General features: G+C 49.3%; 1 protein-coding gene across 8 annotated transcripts in view; it reads right to left on the bottom strand.

The window, feature by feature from the left end:
• The window catches only part of St8sia5 (ST8 alpha-N-acetyl-neuraminide alpha-2,8-sialyltransferase 5), a 70528-nt gene extending 57116 nt beyond the window's left edge, over positions 1-13412 (bottom strand). For 2 of the 8 annotated variants that reach the window (XM_042264466.2, XM_042264470.2), the window contains exon 1: positions 12096-12501. In XM_042264466.2, coding sequence (XP_042120400.2) covers positions 12096-12226 — 131 coding nt within the window. In that variant the 5' untranslated portion in view covers positions 12227-12501. Of the gene's footprint in view, positions 1-12095 lie in introns of all 8 variants that reach the window. The other 6 variants (XM_006973849.4, XM_042264469.2, XM_006973847.4 and 3 more) reach the window with 6 other exon arrangements.
• Positions 13413-15128: the final 1716 nt, after the last annotated feature.

Raw genomic sequence — 15128 nt, 5'->3', positions numbered from 1 at the left:
TCATGAAGTAGCAACAAAAATAATTTTGTGGTTGGGGGTCACCACAACATGAGAAACTGTATGAAAGGTTCGCAGCATTAGGAAGGTTGAGAACCACTGAGCTAGAGGGAGCTGGACACCAAGACAATAAATAACCTGCTGACCAAAGAATGTGCCAGAAGGTGAAAGGCATGGTGGAAAACAATAACCAATAGAAAGAGGGACACATAGCTTGGTGTGTGTTGGGGGGGGGGTGCTCTGTGAGCAGGGACTTCTGGGAAAGAATGCCCAGCAAGGATGGGCAGCAAAGACCTGAAGCATATGGACTGGGAAGCCAGGGGCATGGTGGCAGCTGGTGAAGCCTCAGTTCATGGAAATGATGCCACCTGTCTCTGCTCCCTTGAAGCTTTCTCCAGGGAGGTGGCCCAATTTCAGAAAAGTCCCGGCGTTTCTGGGGAATTAATAGTGTAATCCGAAGGCTCCTCTCCATGGCTGTCCTGCCCCTCACTGCTGACTGATGCATGATTTTCTCTCAACACTCCAGAATAACTTTACTAGAAAAACATAGGGGTAGGGGTGGGGAGTAGGGGGGGGGTGCCGTTCATTCTCTCATGGTTTGTCCACCAGGCATGATCGATCGGGCTGGCCCCCAACTCTCCCTACTTCCAAAAAGGGAAGGAGGGGATCGGCTAGCTGGGGCAGAGTAGAGCAGATGAGGGCTCTGAGTGGACGAAGAGTGTGGTTCCTTGAGTTCCTCCTGGGGAGCAGCCGGGCCAGGAACAGTCTAAAGCCCTGGTGCTCTGCAGAGCCTTTTGAAGGGTACAAGACCCACAGTGCAGAAGACAGAAAAAAGGAGGAATTCCTGGGTGTCATCCAGCCAAAGATGGGTTCAGGGGAGGAACACAGAGCAAGCTCCATGCTGGGCTCTTGGACCAGTGCCACAGCAGTCATTGATTGGGTTGGATTGGATTAAGGCCACCTCCGGGCCCAGCACTGTTATTCTTAACATTGGCTGGAATTCGGAACTTCTGCTGCATACCCCATCCTCTCCCTGCCCGGCTCCCACAGGACACCTCCGGGTGACACACACACACACACACACACACACACACACACACACACACACACACACACACACAGTGAACACTTGGGTTATCCAATAATGCCACATCCTTCCCAACCGATCTTTGTTAACTACCTGCCCAACACTGATATCAAGGAGGGGCTGCTTACAGGAAGTAACAGGTAGGGTCGGGGAGAAGAATAAAGAGTACATGCCAGTCTTGGGTATTCACAACAGCATAAAACGTCCCATGAGGCTTCGTCTCTTGAAGATGCCAAGCTGAAGACCAAGCCCTTGCCTAGAGGAACCTCTGGGGATCATTCCAGATCCAAATCATAGCACTTCCAAATCCAGTCTCTGGAACCTGGCTGTTCTCCAAAACCACAATCACCATTGTCTCCCCCAGTGCGAAGCTGAGTTGGTGTTTAATGAACAATGGTTAGGAAAAGGAGTTTCTGATTTCTTTTGAGTGCATCCAGTCACTTGATGCCTAATGGGAGTCCCTGTGCTGGGTCCTGAGAAATGAGAGGAAGAAAGCACCTCTTACCCAGGACCTTACAGGCTGTGTGGCTTCACAAAGGTTCCTCTGTGTGGTAGGTAGGGTCCTCAATGTCCTACAAAGACCCACCCATTGAAGGTCACCAGCCTGAGGTGCTATTGAAAGACTGTAGAATCTTTAGGGGTGGGTCTTAGATACTGTTATGTTGCTGAAAAGGGACACCATGAGCACAGCAACTCTTACAAAGGAAAGCATGCAACTAGGGGCTGGCTTACAGCTTCAGAGAGTTAGTCCATTGTCATCATGGCAGGAAGCATGGTGGCGTGCAGGCATGAGGCTGAGATCTACATACTAATCCACTGGTGGCTGGCCAAAAGAGAAACAGAAAGACAGAGACAGAGACAGACAGAGAAAGAGACAGAGATAGAGGGAGACTGGGCTTGGACTGAGTTTTTGAAACCTCAAAGGCCATCCTCAATGACACATCTTCCCACAAGGCCACTCCTCCTAATCTTTCCTTAACATTTTACCCACTGGGGACTAAGCATGTAAATAGTTGAGCCTATGGGGGCCATTCTCATTCAAAGCTCCACAGATGGGGTCTAGAGGAAGGAAGTTGGGTAATTGGGGGTGTGCCTTGAAGGGTAGACTGAATTCCAACCACTTCTCTCTCTAGTGCTCCCTGGCCATCATGAGGTGGGCATCCTCTCCCCTACCGGCTTCCACCAAGACTTACTATCTCACCATAGGCCAGAGCAACAACATACTCCCAAATCTGCAAGACCAGACAAACTTTCCCTTCTTCAATCAGCATCTCAGGACCACTGTCCCCATGGCAGCTGAACAGGACATTTAACATCTGTGCATGAGGATGACAGAGAGAAGGCTGTATCTGTTGAACGGGGCTGAAGCATGGGGTGAATAGTGTATCCTCACTTTGGAGTTAGAGCCTAGCGCATGACTCTTCTTCATCAATATTTACAATAATAAATATTGCCTGATGAGCCCTTCTCCTAGTGTGTGTGTGGGTGGGTGGGTGGGTGGGTGGGGGGTCAGTAGGATAATCATTAGTGTTAAAAAGCTATGTGGGGAAATTTTCAGGTGAGAGGTAGATGAATAAAGAGGAGAAGCTAAAAACCTTTATAAGGCTAACTTGCCCCCAAAAGAACATGGTTCAAAGAGGCCTAGAGAGAGATAGGCAAGAAACAAGAGATGGGATACAGGAGTACATGGGGGTATCACCACGCCCCTGTAGGACATTGGAGAAGGAACAGAAACTCCAATTCCCCTTCGTTCAGGGCACATAGCAGGGCACAGGACTATGCCCGAAGAGGCCCTCCACTCAGGCTCATGCAAGAAGAGGCCTGATACACAGAGCAGGCTCTCAACATCCTTCGTTCACTGGCTCCTCTCTAGCCTCACTCTCAGCCCTGTGGCAGATGCTCACAACCAGCTGGCCTGACCAACCAAGCTGTAAAGCCAACAGCATAGCTCCTGCCCCAGGCCACAGTCTGCTCACCATCCTTTCTCCTTTCTAGGACATCCCACCCTACAAGAGCCACACTCTGGATAGATAGATCTACCCGCCATGGCCCCAACCTTTTGGGCTGCGTCTGTTTCTTTGGGAAATGGAACAGCAAGCTTTGTCACTGGGACAGAGTGGGGAGGTGGGGGGGCTGGCCCCATGATAAGAGCCTCAAAATACACATGAAGGCTGGGCACAGAGGCAGGCTGTCCTTTTCCTTGACCCAATTTCCTAACCTCAAGTCTCAGGTGTGCACCAGCCACATGGTGCAGCCCAGATTTGTACCCTGTGGGCACCAGAAAAAAAAGGAGGCTGGGCCGTATATACATACGAGTCCTCTACACTTGGCACCATCAGAAGAGATCTCGGGTCTATTCACTATACAGACACAGAAAGCCACAGCACAGTACTGGGCATAGTGCTGAGAACAGCCAGCATGTGTGCGTGCATGCGAGGAATTCAGGGGACAAAGGAACACTGTGGGCTAAGAATGGAAGGAGTGGGAGGACTTAGATGGTCAGGCAGCCAGCTAGGAACAGGAGCCTTGGGCACAGCATGAGGTAGGGCAGATGTGCCCATGAAAGACTCTTGAGTGAGCACAGAGACACTAGGCTTCAGGCTGACTTCCAGCACAAGCTGACCATCAGGAGGGAGACTTCCATATGGGTGTACGGGGTGGGCAACAAAGTCATTCAGGGAGTTTGGTTCCCAAAAACACAATACATACGCATGCTGCATTGGCAGTGCTGTGATGTGCCTTCCCACCCACAGGAATGAAGACCCCTTCCTCATCTGCAGGGCATACCATGAGCTGATGGCCATCAGCTCTCAGCACCCCCACCCCACCTTGGAAATGTCTTAGATAAGTGAGACACACAAACTGTGACTGCGTCCTGGTAAAGACGCAGATGCTGAAGAGGGGTGGCCAGCACCACCAATATCACCTTCTCTCCACACATTTTGAGCCAGGACAACTTCTAAAAGAAATTCAATAAGTTGTATAGACTTTGGGTCTGGCTCATGTGCGTGTGTGGTATTTTTATTTATTTGCAAGGGCTTTCTGGCTTTTGGATTTTGGTTTTGGTTTTGGTTTTGATTTTTTTGAGACAGTGTTTCTCACAGCCTTGGCTGTCCTGGAACTCACTCTGTAGGCTAGGCTAGTCTTGAACTCAAAGATTCTCCTGCCTCTGCCTCCTGAGTGCTGGAATTAAAGGCATGCACCACCATCTGGCTTTTTTTTTTTTTTGAATTTGCGAAGTTTTTATAATAAAATTTATTTAAAGTTTTTTTTTTTTTTAAAGAAGGTAAAAGAAGCCAGGCATAGTGGCGCACACCTTTAATCTCAGCACTCAGAAGGCAGAGGCAGGTGAATCTCTGTGGGTTCAAGGACAGCCTGGGCTACATAGTGAGTTCCAGGACAGCTTAGGCTATGTAGGGAGACCCTGTCTCAAAAAACAAAAAACAACAAGAAAAAGAGGAGGAGGAGAAAGGAGAAGGAGAAAGGGAAGGGGAACAGGAAGAGAAGGGTAGAAAAATAGAAGGAGGAGGAGGGAAGAAGAAAAAAAAAGGAAATTCCAAACATTTCTGAATGTATAGAATACCAGTGGTAGGAGCTAGAGTTCTTTAAACACCTTTTTTAAAAAATCTCATTGTGCCTCAGTTTCCCCATCTATAAAATGAGCATATAGTCGTTGGTATTGCCATCATCCCCCAGCTGAAGAGGTATAGTTGAAGTACTTTCCTACCTTAATGGCTTATATAGATAGTAAGAAAGACTGACTAATAAATAGATAAATATCCAACATAGAAAGTTAGAAAAATACATGACAGAATACAACCAAAGCATAATCACAAATGAAACAGTAAATGCTCAAGAGAACATCAACACAGGAAAAATCGCATCATTTACAAAGATTATCAAAACCATATAAAAAGCAGATGGAAAGCTAGCTCAACAGTTGAGAGCACATCCTGTTCCTGCAGAGGACCCAATTCCTAGCACCCACATCAGGTCTGTTACTCTAACCCCAGGGAATCCAAAGCACTCCACTAGCCTCCTTGGGCACTGCACTCACATGCACAAACACACACTCATACACATAATTAAAAATAAACCTAAGGATCTGGAGAGATGGCTCAGCTGTTAATTGCACTTACTGCTCTTTCAGAGAATCTAGGTAAGTCCTGAGCATCCACACAGTAGCTCACAATCATCCATAACTCCAATCCAGAGGATCTGACCCCTCTTCTGGCCTTTGGGGGTACTACATGCATGTGGTGCACATGCATACGTGAGACAAAACACTCATGCACATAAAATAAAAATAAGTAAGTCAATCCTGGGGCTGGAGAGATAGCTCTGCAGTTAAGAGCACTGACTGTTCTTCCAGAGGACTCACATTTGATTCCCAGTACCCTCACAACCATGTGTAATTCCAGTCTCAGGGGATCTGACTCCTTTTGGCCTCTGAGGGTACCAGGTACAATATGGTGCACAGACATACATGGAACCAAAACACCCATATACATAAGAAGAAATGAATTAATAAATTTTTAAAATAAATAAAGTGGAAAATATAATTCATAGAATGAGAGAAATGCCCTGTTGATGTCTTAGTTAAGGTTTCTATTGCTGTGAAGAAACACCATGAACAAAAAGCAAGTTGGGGAGGAAAGGGTTTATCTGACTTACACGTCTATTTCTATTGCTGTTCATCACTGAAGGAAGTCAGGGCAGGAACTCAAACAGGGAAGGATCCTGGAGGCAGGAGCTGATGCAGAGACCATGGAAGGGTGCTGCTTACTGGCTTGTTCCACATGGCTTGCTCAGCCTACCTTTGCATAGAACCCAGGACCAGCACTGATCACTAAATGAGAAAAATGCCTTATAGCTGGATCTCAAGGAGGAGGCATTTCCTTAACTGAAGCTCCTTCCTTTCTGATGACTCTAGCTTGTGTCAAAACCATCGAGTACAGTCAACAACACATAAGTAACTTACATTTGGAATATATAAAGGATTCTTACAATTCAATAACAAAAAGTCAATTAAAATATGCCAATTTTAAAATAGGTGAGAGACCTGAATAGACATTTTCCCAAAGAAGAGATACACACGGCCAACGACCACATAAAAATTTGTTCCGTCCATTAGTCATCTGAAAAAGGCCAAGTCAAGCCCCAGGGAGGTTCTCTTCAGAAACCAGGGGGATGGCTGTGACCAAAAAGACCAGGAAGATGAGATTGTCACCGATGAGAACCCAGAAGGCTGAGTGTGGAATAGTGCAGCCACTTTGGAAACTTCTACCACTCTTCCCATAGTAAACACCGGCTACCATAGGATCAGTAACTCCACTCAGACACAAAGCCTAGAGAAACAGAAACACAGCCACCACCGAAAAACCTGCACACACACACTAGACATCACAGCAGACGTACAGAAACAACATCAAGACCTGTGACTTGAAGGATGGATTGAGCAGCCCCCCAGCCCCACCCCGTCCGCCCTCATCTCTCCAGCCTCCCATCCCAGAGGCAGCTCCTGTCTACTCATGAGTGCAGGCATTCATTCTTCAAGGAGCCCTTTGTGCTCAGCCCTCTGTCACTTGTCACTCTGCTCCCTCATGTTCCATCCAGCTCTATCACACTGATCAGAGAAGGGACCGTGGTGAGGTCTGAACCCAGGACCTTGCAAACGCCAGGACCTTGCACACACCAGCTCTACCACTCAGCTACACCCATAGTCCTAAAGACCAGTATTTTTCTAACTAAAGGTGTGCTTCCAATAAAACCAAATTTAATGGATTATTCTCAGATTTAAGAAACAAACAAACAAACCCCCCTTTTTACTATGGTACAATACACAGCCTGGGGCCAGCAAGATGGCTCAGCATATAAGATTCCCTGTGGCCACACCTGACAGCTGGAGTTTGTTCTCCAGGATCCACACAGTGGAAGGAAAGAATTGACCTCCAACGAGTTGTCCTCTGACCTGAGCACTCATGCCATGGCAACTGCACAAACACACATGCAATAAATAAATAAGTGTAAGAAAAATTATGTAATCTGAACTTGGCCGTTTTACCCAGTTGTGAGTGCACAGCCAGGAGCAGGAAGCTCATCCATTTTGTTTTTCTCTTCTTCCCCAACAGAAATTTTTTGCCTATTAAATGATGACTAATATCTCATTCTCCTCAAAGCATCCAGCAACCACCTCTTTACTTCCTGTCTGTGTTTGACAACTCTAAATACCTCACCAAAGTGGAGTCATACAGCACCTGGCTCTTTTGTCTGTCTCATTTCATTTAGCAAAATAGTTTCAAGGTTCATCCATGTTGCAGTCTGTGTTAGAACCTTCTTCTTCTTAAGACCAAATAATAGTTATTTATATATGGAGAGAGAGAGAGAGAGGGAGAGAGAGAAAGAGAGAGAGAGAGAGAGAGAGAGAGAGAGAGAGAGAGAGAGAGAGAGAGAGAGAGAGAGAATCACTGTAACCCCAGCTGGCCTGGAACTTTCTGGGATTAAAGGTGTATCTCTCTGCTTCCATTACATATACATTTAATGAAATGGAAAAGTGGGAGATTGGATCCAGGGCCTCATGCATGATATGCAGGACACCATTACTGTTGAACTACATCCCTATCCCTAGAAAGTTCTTCTAGAGACTCTTTTTATTATTTTCATTTTATGTGTATGTGTTTGCCTGTGTGTATGTAAAGTGTACCATGTCTGTGCAGTGCCCACAGGGGCCAGGAGAGCTTGTTTGGTCCTCTGGAACTGGAACTACAGATGGTTGTGGGCCATCATGTTAGTGCTGGGAACTAAACCCAGGTCCTCTGCAAGAGGCTGCTGAGACCATCTCTCCAGCTCCCCTACAAAGTTTTGTTTTAATGAAATTGAGTAGAAAGTATCAGAGCACATTTCTCATAGTAAATCCAACTATTCCTTCACAGAATGTTTGCTGTCCCCAAGGAGAATGTATTTTTTTTACTACACATCACAAGCATAGAAGTTGAGAACACGCTGATTGGATGGTGCGGACTCTAAAATCCTCATTGCTAGCCTAGCTCTTCCCCTTGGTCATTTCAGAGTTCCTTTCCAAAGAGTTGCCGGCTTGCTCCAGACAGACTTCCTTCCATGTCCAAGCAAATACAAACTCAAGCTCCCAATTCTCCATTCTCTGACACACTACTTCTCACACTCACCCCAACTTTGTTCTCCACACTCTGTCTGTCTCCCTGCTGGACAATGCAGCTTAGCTCTGCTCTGCATGGACTGCCCAGTCTCCCTGCTCTTCCTCACCCTTGGCTCATGCTGGGTTTCAGAACCTCCCCTCCTCCTCCACCTGTGCCCAAAGAGCATTGCTCTTTCTTCAAGACTGCTTCCAATGTCCTCTGTAAGCCAAATAAACCCTTTCCTGAAGCAGCTCCCTCCTCGCCCTTAGGGCCCCTTGTCCGTGCCTCCATGCAAGCCCCTCTGTCTTCCTCACAGCCCATGAGTTACTTCCCTTTCTCCACACCTGGGGCCTTGCACACACTATCCTCAGCACTTCCAGTGGTACTCAGTGTACAGCAAGTATTCAGCAAGTACTCGGTGTACAGTAAGTACTCAGTGTATAGCATGGACTCGGTGTATAGCAAGGACTCAGTGTACAGGAAGTACTCAGAGTACAGGAAGTACTCAGTGTACAGCAAGTACTCTATGTACAGCAAGTACTCCGTGTATAGTAAATACTCAGTGTATAACAAGTACTCGGTGTGTAGTAAGTACTCAGTGTATGGTAAGTCTGAAGCAGACATGGGAAGCAAACGCACCATGACTTTGCTCCTTCTGGTCATTTCCTTCCAATCCATGGTGTGTGCCTTCTGCTCCACAGAGATGGCACTCACAAGGCCATCACACTGCCCACTTTGTCTCCCACCCATGTTCATCCCTAGAATTTTAGTGGCTTATGATGGATCTTGTCAAAAAGTTCCATTGCACATCCCAGGGAAAGACTGAGGGTTCAAAACTAATAAATAGACAAATAAATAAAACACGTCAGCCCACATCAGCTCCTTCCTTCTGTAGCAACTTCACAGCACTAGATGAGCTTGCCATCCCTGTGCCTCTAGCGTGGTCTTCAGAGTCCCCTGAGCTGTGTCCTCCCTCTTGAGTGGCTGTGTCTCCTTCTCCAAGCCTTCCGGTACAACACCCAGATAACCTTCCTTTCCAGGCACTTCTATCAAGTTACTGCCCTACTCAAGGACCACATGTGGCTCCCCATGACCCATGACCCAAGCTCAGTCTGTCCTCAACCTTCAGAGTGCTTCACTGACGCCACTAACCACTGCTCTCTGACATGTCCCAATATGCCCCCACTACATCATGGGATCCATCTTTTCATTGTGTCCCTATACCTAAGTATACACCCATGCACACACACACACACACACACACACACACACACACACACACACACACACACCACCTACTCCTATCTTCAATCATTTGTTTATTATCCATACTTACTAATGACTTCTTATGACCAAACACACAGTGACCCATGCATCCTAAAGCAAACTGTAATCCCCACCTCACAGATTCTGACACAGTGCAGTTTTCAGCCTCAGCACCACTGACATTTGGGCCTGAGACGTCTTGGTTGTTTGTGGCAGGCAACATGGGCCTTGAGGATTTTTCAGACATCTCCCTTGGCTTCATCCTCAGTGAAGGGGCAACTCTAATGTCTGAGGGCAAAACTGACCTGACAGAGACCTACTGGCCTACAGCATCAAGTGAGACCTGCTATTAGTCCCTCATGGGGTCTGCTAGAGAGGCGGGTTTCCAGATGACAACCTAGAAGGGAGTTCAATCCAAGGGCCTGGGAATCTGCATCTCAGGGCCTTCTCAGGGAGCTCCATTGCAGGCCTTTGCTGTTTCCAGATAGACACAAACAACACTCCACTGGAGCCAACTCATAGCAACTATAAAGTATAACAAAATAGGACACATAAGCAAATGAGTCGGTCACGAGACACAGGACCAGGGAAGCCTGATGACAGACCAGAAATGGAGCCAAGTATGACAGTGCAGGTGAGATCAGGTGAGGGGGAGATGGGAGGGCACAGTGCCATGCCTGGAGCCTATGCTGGTACATGTCCTCTCCTCTATCCAGATCTTATCTGCTTTCAAGGCCCATGAGAGCTCCACCTCCCCCACGCAGGCTCCCCGAGCTTCTGCAGCCCATCAGACACTCTTCTCAGCCATGCACTTCTTATCTTACTTGTGGCCATTTCTTTCCCCAGATAGACTTAATCCCACTGAGCACTGGGACTGCACCATCCCCTTCTTTATAGCATCCCGTCCTTGGTTCCCTTCAAGGATGGAACATATATCAGTCTTGACTGTTCGGTTGCATTAAGTAGAATTCCTGGAGGGAGACCTGCAAGATTTTACCTGCTGTTTAGCGACCAGAGTCTCTGAGAGATGGAGAATGGGAAGCAACCGATACACCTGCTGGGCTCTGGGCAACCAATCCATCCATCCAAACTCAGGCAGGGTTTGCCAGAACAATTGGGCAATAGAGTGATTGGTAACTACTCTGACCTGATGTCCCTTTGGCATCCCACTGGAAGCTCTATGGCCCCAACAATTCTGGATAGTTATCAGCAGGGGGGCAGAAACGAAGAGCTGCCCCACTGAGAAGCGGGTGCCAAGATCCAGCAAGGCTGCACAGCAGACAGTTCAGGAACCATCTTAGTGGGCCCGACCAAATCCAGCAGGTCAGGAGACTAGAAATGGCTTTTAAAGACTCCAGTGCCACACAGAGTACGTGAGCTGGTGCCAACTAGGGAAGAAAGTTGTCTGGGGAAGTCTGGAGCAGTGGGTGGCTGGAGACGAATGCATGAGGCACAGGGCCACATATCCCCCAGTTCTAGGGAGTTACAAGGAAGGGCAGCCAGACTGCTCAGCTCTCCCACTGGGAGCAGATCACTAGCAGATCACTAGCAGATCACTCACCCTCCCACTCTTTGGGCAGCCCAGACTGGGAGCATATGTGACCGACACAGACCCCAGGACCGAGAAGAGAACAGCACTCAATTACTGGGGCACTTCTGAGATAGGATGTGTGTTTGTCTAGACATTTTCATTCCTCTCCATTTGAACGGAAGGCCGTGAGATGGACAGGCACTAGTGGTGAGGGAGGGGCTCTTTCCACCAGAGACATCAGCATGGGAGCGTCCAGAGCACAGCTCCCACCTCCAATCTGGCAGGTAGGCGGCAGCAGCTCAGGCTCCACCAGGCAGCAGAGCCACAGGAACCTGGCATGCCGGCGTGTCTTCCGCACACTGGGACTGAGACTGTTCCTGAATTTGGAGTGGCATCTTCTGCCCTTTCTCTTCAAGGAGTTTGGCTGTGGATGGAGAAGGGGTGAGAGAGCCCAGCCTCTGCGGCTGCTCTGCCCTTCGGTGCTAAGGATGCGAAAGAACCCTCTACTTGGGAGGTCATCAGCTTGTCTCGCAGATCTAGAATTCACTGTCCCTGTGCATGACCACAGACCAACCACTAACCACCCCACCTAATGCAGGGTTCCTGGGGAGAAAGAAGCCTTTACCTCCAAGGTCCCCTACAAAAAATTATGACTTGACAAACTAAGAAGAAGAAAAAGAAGCCTCTGACCCTCCGGTTGCAGCCAAATGGCCAGGGAAATGTAGATTTGGGGGAACAGCGCAGCTCTGGGCATGCACATACATTTATGGTCAGCTTAGCTGCTTGGCATTCCAAGGTGCTGCCCACGTTCACAGCAGAACAAAGTTCACACACACACACACACACACACACACACACACACACACACACACACCCATAACCCCACCACGACAGGCACACAGCTGGCACTGTCCTCTGGCTGGCAGCAGAGATGCCATCAGGCACACCATGGAGGTACTCCGGCTAAGGGCAGACCTCCTGTCACCTGCTCGGGGAACGATACCGCTGGCCCTTTGGCTACCTTTAGGCTGGGTATATTCTACCCCTCAGACTTTCTTACCTCTTGATGTAGCTCCGGCTATACAGGAGCTGCTGCAGCAAGGTCACCAAGGCGAAGGCGCAGATGAAAATGAAGAGCAAAGTTCGGTTCCCCAACAAATCCCGGTTGGCCGAGGGGTCTGCGTAGCGCATCTTGGCGGCCCGGCGCTGCGGACGCACCGTGCGGGGCGGCGTGGCAATCTCGCGCGCTGTGCGGGGCCCCGGGGGGCGTTAGGTGAACTGTCACGGTGTGGCCAGGAGGGCAGAGGACTTCACGGGGTAAAGTTTCCCGCGGGCGCAACTGGGGCCGCGGTGGCGAAAGGACAAGGCCAGACACGAGGAGATCCGCCGAGCCCCAGGCCTGCCCTCGCGTGCTGCTGTCTCTGGGCGCCGGTGTCCCGCAGCCGCCGATCTGCCCGTGGAGGGGCGACGGCAGGTGCGCGAGCCGGGTCGCCCTCCCGCCGAGGTGACGACCAATAAGGAGCAGGGCCGGCCAGGCGGGGCTGAGACTCTGCGCGGCGCACCGCCCCCTCCGTGCTGGCTCGGGATCCGGGGCGCCGGACGCTTGGGGCCGGCCCGGGGACAGCGCATCTGATCCCCGCGCCCGCAGCCAGGGAGTGCGAAGGTTGCCCTTCGGTGCTGCGGAGGCGAGGTGGGCGACGCAACCTGAGGATGTAGGGCTGCGGGGAGGGGGAAGGGAGCGGCGGAAAGGGCCGGGCTGGAATCGTGGGGTTCCGAGGAGCGCGGGGACAAGAGCAGACTGCAGAGCCAGCCTCGTCCGGAGATGAGCATTTGCATGCGGCGCGTAGGGCACTGAGTCACCGCGGCGGCCGCGTCCACGCGCGCTGTTGGAGAATCCGCGGTGAAAGCGGAGCAAGGTCAGCCGGGCAGCCCTTCAAGGACGGCGCGCGCTGCCCCTGCATGCTAATTGCCTGAGGGGCTGTCCCTAGGGCCTCGATTCCCCACTCCTGCTGAGCAGAAAGTGGGGGTCTACCCACCGCCCCGCGCCCCGCCCGCCAGGGGCCTCTACCCTCTCACCATCTGCAGCTCGCGGCCTTTCGTCAATAACCCTGTTGTCACCCAGACACTGGGACTTTGTCTCATCCTTGGAACTCTTCATAGACCAGAGGTCAGCAGCCGGTCACCTTCGGGTACTACGGTTCCCCAAAGCTTTAAGAAGTCACTAGGTCCAACAGTGAGCACTCCGTGCTTCAGTGTAAGCTGGGGAAAATTATTCCAGAGATGCAACGGGAAAGCGGTGGTATCACAGAAATCCTTACTCCCGAAAAATACCACCCCTAACGGGTTCCAGGCTCGCGACAGCCCTTCTATCCCAACACCACATAGGCTTGGGAGCCAGTCACGTGCCTTGAGCATCCACTACTCAACTCATTCTGTATGCTAGGGCGCCCTTCCCAGGACCTTCTAAACACTCCCGAGGTTCCTGCTTTGCGCTCGAAATTTGACAAAACCTCAAATCGCAGCAAGAAAAAGAATTTTGGGGAGAAATACCCAGACTCCCACTCCTTCAGCCTGTGCATTTAGCAATTTCCTTTTTGACCAAAAAGACCAAGGAATGCATACTAAGCTTCTATGATTAGGGAGCCAGCAATAATTGCAATCTGTGTTCATTCACAGGACTGAAATACTGAGTATTATCTTTAAAGAATGTGTGTAATTTTCTATCCTCTGCACCTATCTGTGCATAGGCTTTTTAGCCAATTAGTGGGATAATCTAGAAATCTGGAGGGCTCATCATTGTCTGATTAGCATCCAATCGTTGATGTTTTACACCTCAACCTATAATCGCTCTCACATATGCTAATGAATTTTCGCCTTCTATCTTCTTTCACGGTCTACAGTTGAATAGGCCAAGTGCAAGTTACCTAGCAGGGTTTGCCTAGCAAGGAATCCTTGAACTTCAGATTTCCTGTACTGGGAATGGGGGCCTATCAGTGTACCCCAACAACAGCACTGACTTAGTGCTTCTCTCCTGCTTTCTTCAATTCTTGCCTTTTCTTTTCACAGGCTTTTGTTCTGTAGCCCAGGCTGGCCTCCAACTTGTGATCATTTTCAATGCTGGGGTTAAGGTGTGTGCCTCCATAGTATGCTCAGCTGTCTCCAAACTTTTTATCAGGGGTCCCTGCATACCACTTTCCACTGGGTCCTCCACACCCAAGTTCCAAGCTGACAGAGCAGGGGTTTCCACCTCGTTACTACCGACAGTCCAGCTGGTTACTTTATGCCATCCTCATGAAAGGTGAGAGAGGACAGACGCAGAATGGGTCACTTGATGACAATATAAACTTCCTATTCGGCTATGGAGGGGATCTCTAATCTAGAAACCAGAGTCCACTGTCTGCTTCTAAACTGGTATAGTTAGAGAGCAGAGCAGGCAAGGGAAAGAGGGATTAAAAAGTTACCATTTTTGGCACATGGCTGGTCCTCTGTATTTGTGAATGCCAGGTGACAGATAAGCATCTCTTCGGCACATTACTGGGACCAATAGGGCAGGATGGACAAACATTCAGGGTTACTTCAGTTCTGGGAAACTAATTCAGTTTTCAGATCTGTCACTGTTCAAACATATGGAGGTTGAACATTAAAAATAGGGTGGCCAGCCCTCCCTGCAGCCCTGGCACCTTGTTTCCTTTCTCACCCTGTTCATCCTCCCTCCCCATTCTGAGAATTGCCTTTGCACGTGAGCTTCCCTGGAGAAACAAAACAAATCCATTTCGCAGTAATGAATCCAAGTGATCCCAAGAACCTTTTCATTGAAGTATAATACATTTACCAAAACAGCATGAACAATTAATGTATAGCTCACTGAATTTTCATAAGCTGAGCACAGTGATGTAACCAGAATATAAACCAGAGAAGTCCTCCCCACCCACCAGGATCTCCTCAAGCTCCGTTATGGCTATTGTGCACTGCGGTGTTCTGAGGATCAAACTCTAGGCATCAGGCTTGCACAGCCAGTGCTGTTACCCACTAAGTCATGTCACAGAGCCAGCACTGACTCCTAATGACAAAATAACGTATTTCCTGTTCATGC

Source organism: Peromyscus maniculatus, chromosome 19 (assembly GCF_049852395.1).
Source record: "Peromyscus maniculatus bairdii isolate BWxNUB_F1_BW_parent chromosome 19, HU_Pman_BW_mat_3.1, whole genome shotgun sequence".
NCBI classification, from domain to species: domain Eukaryota; kingdom Metazoa; phylum Chordata; class Mammalia; order Rodentia; family Cricetidae; genus Peromyscus; species Peromyscus maniculatus.
This window is presented reverse-complemented; position numbering and strand designations above follow the sequence as displayed.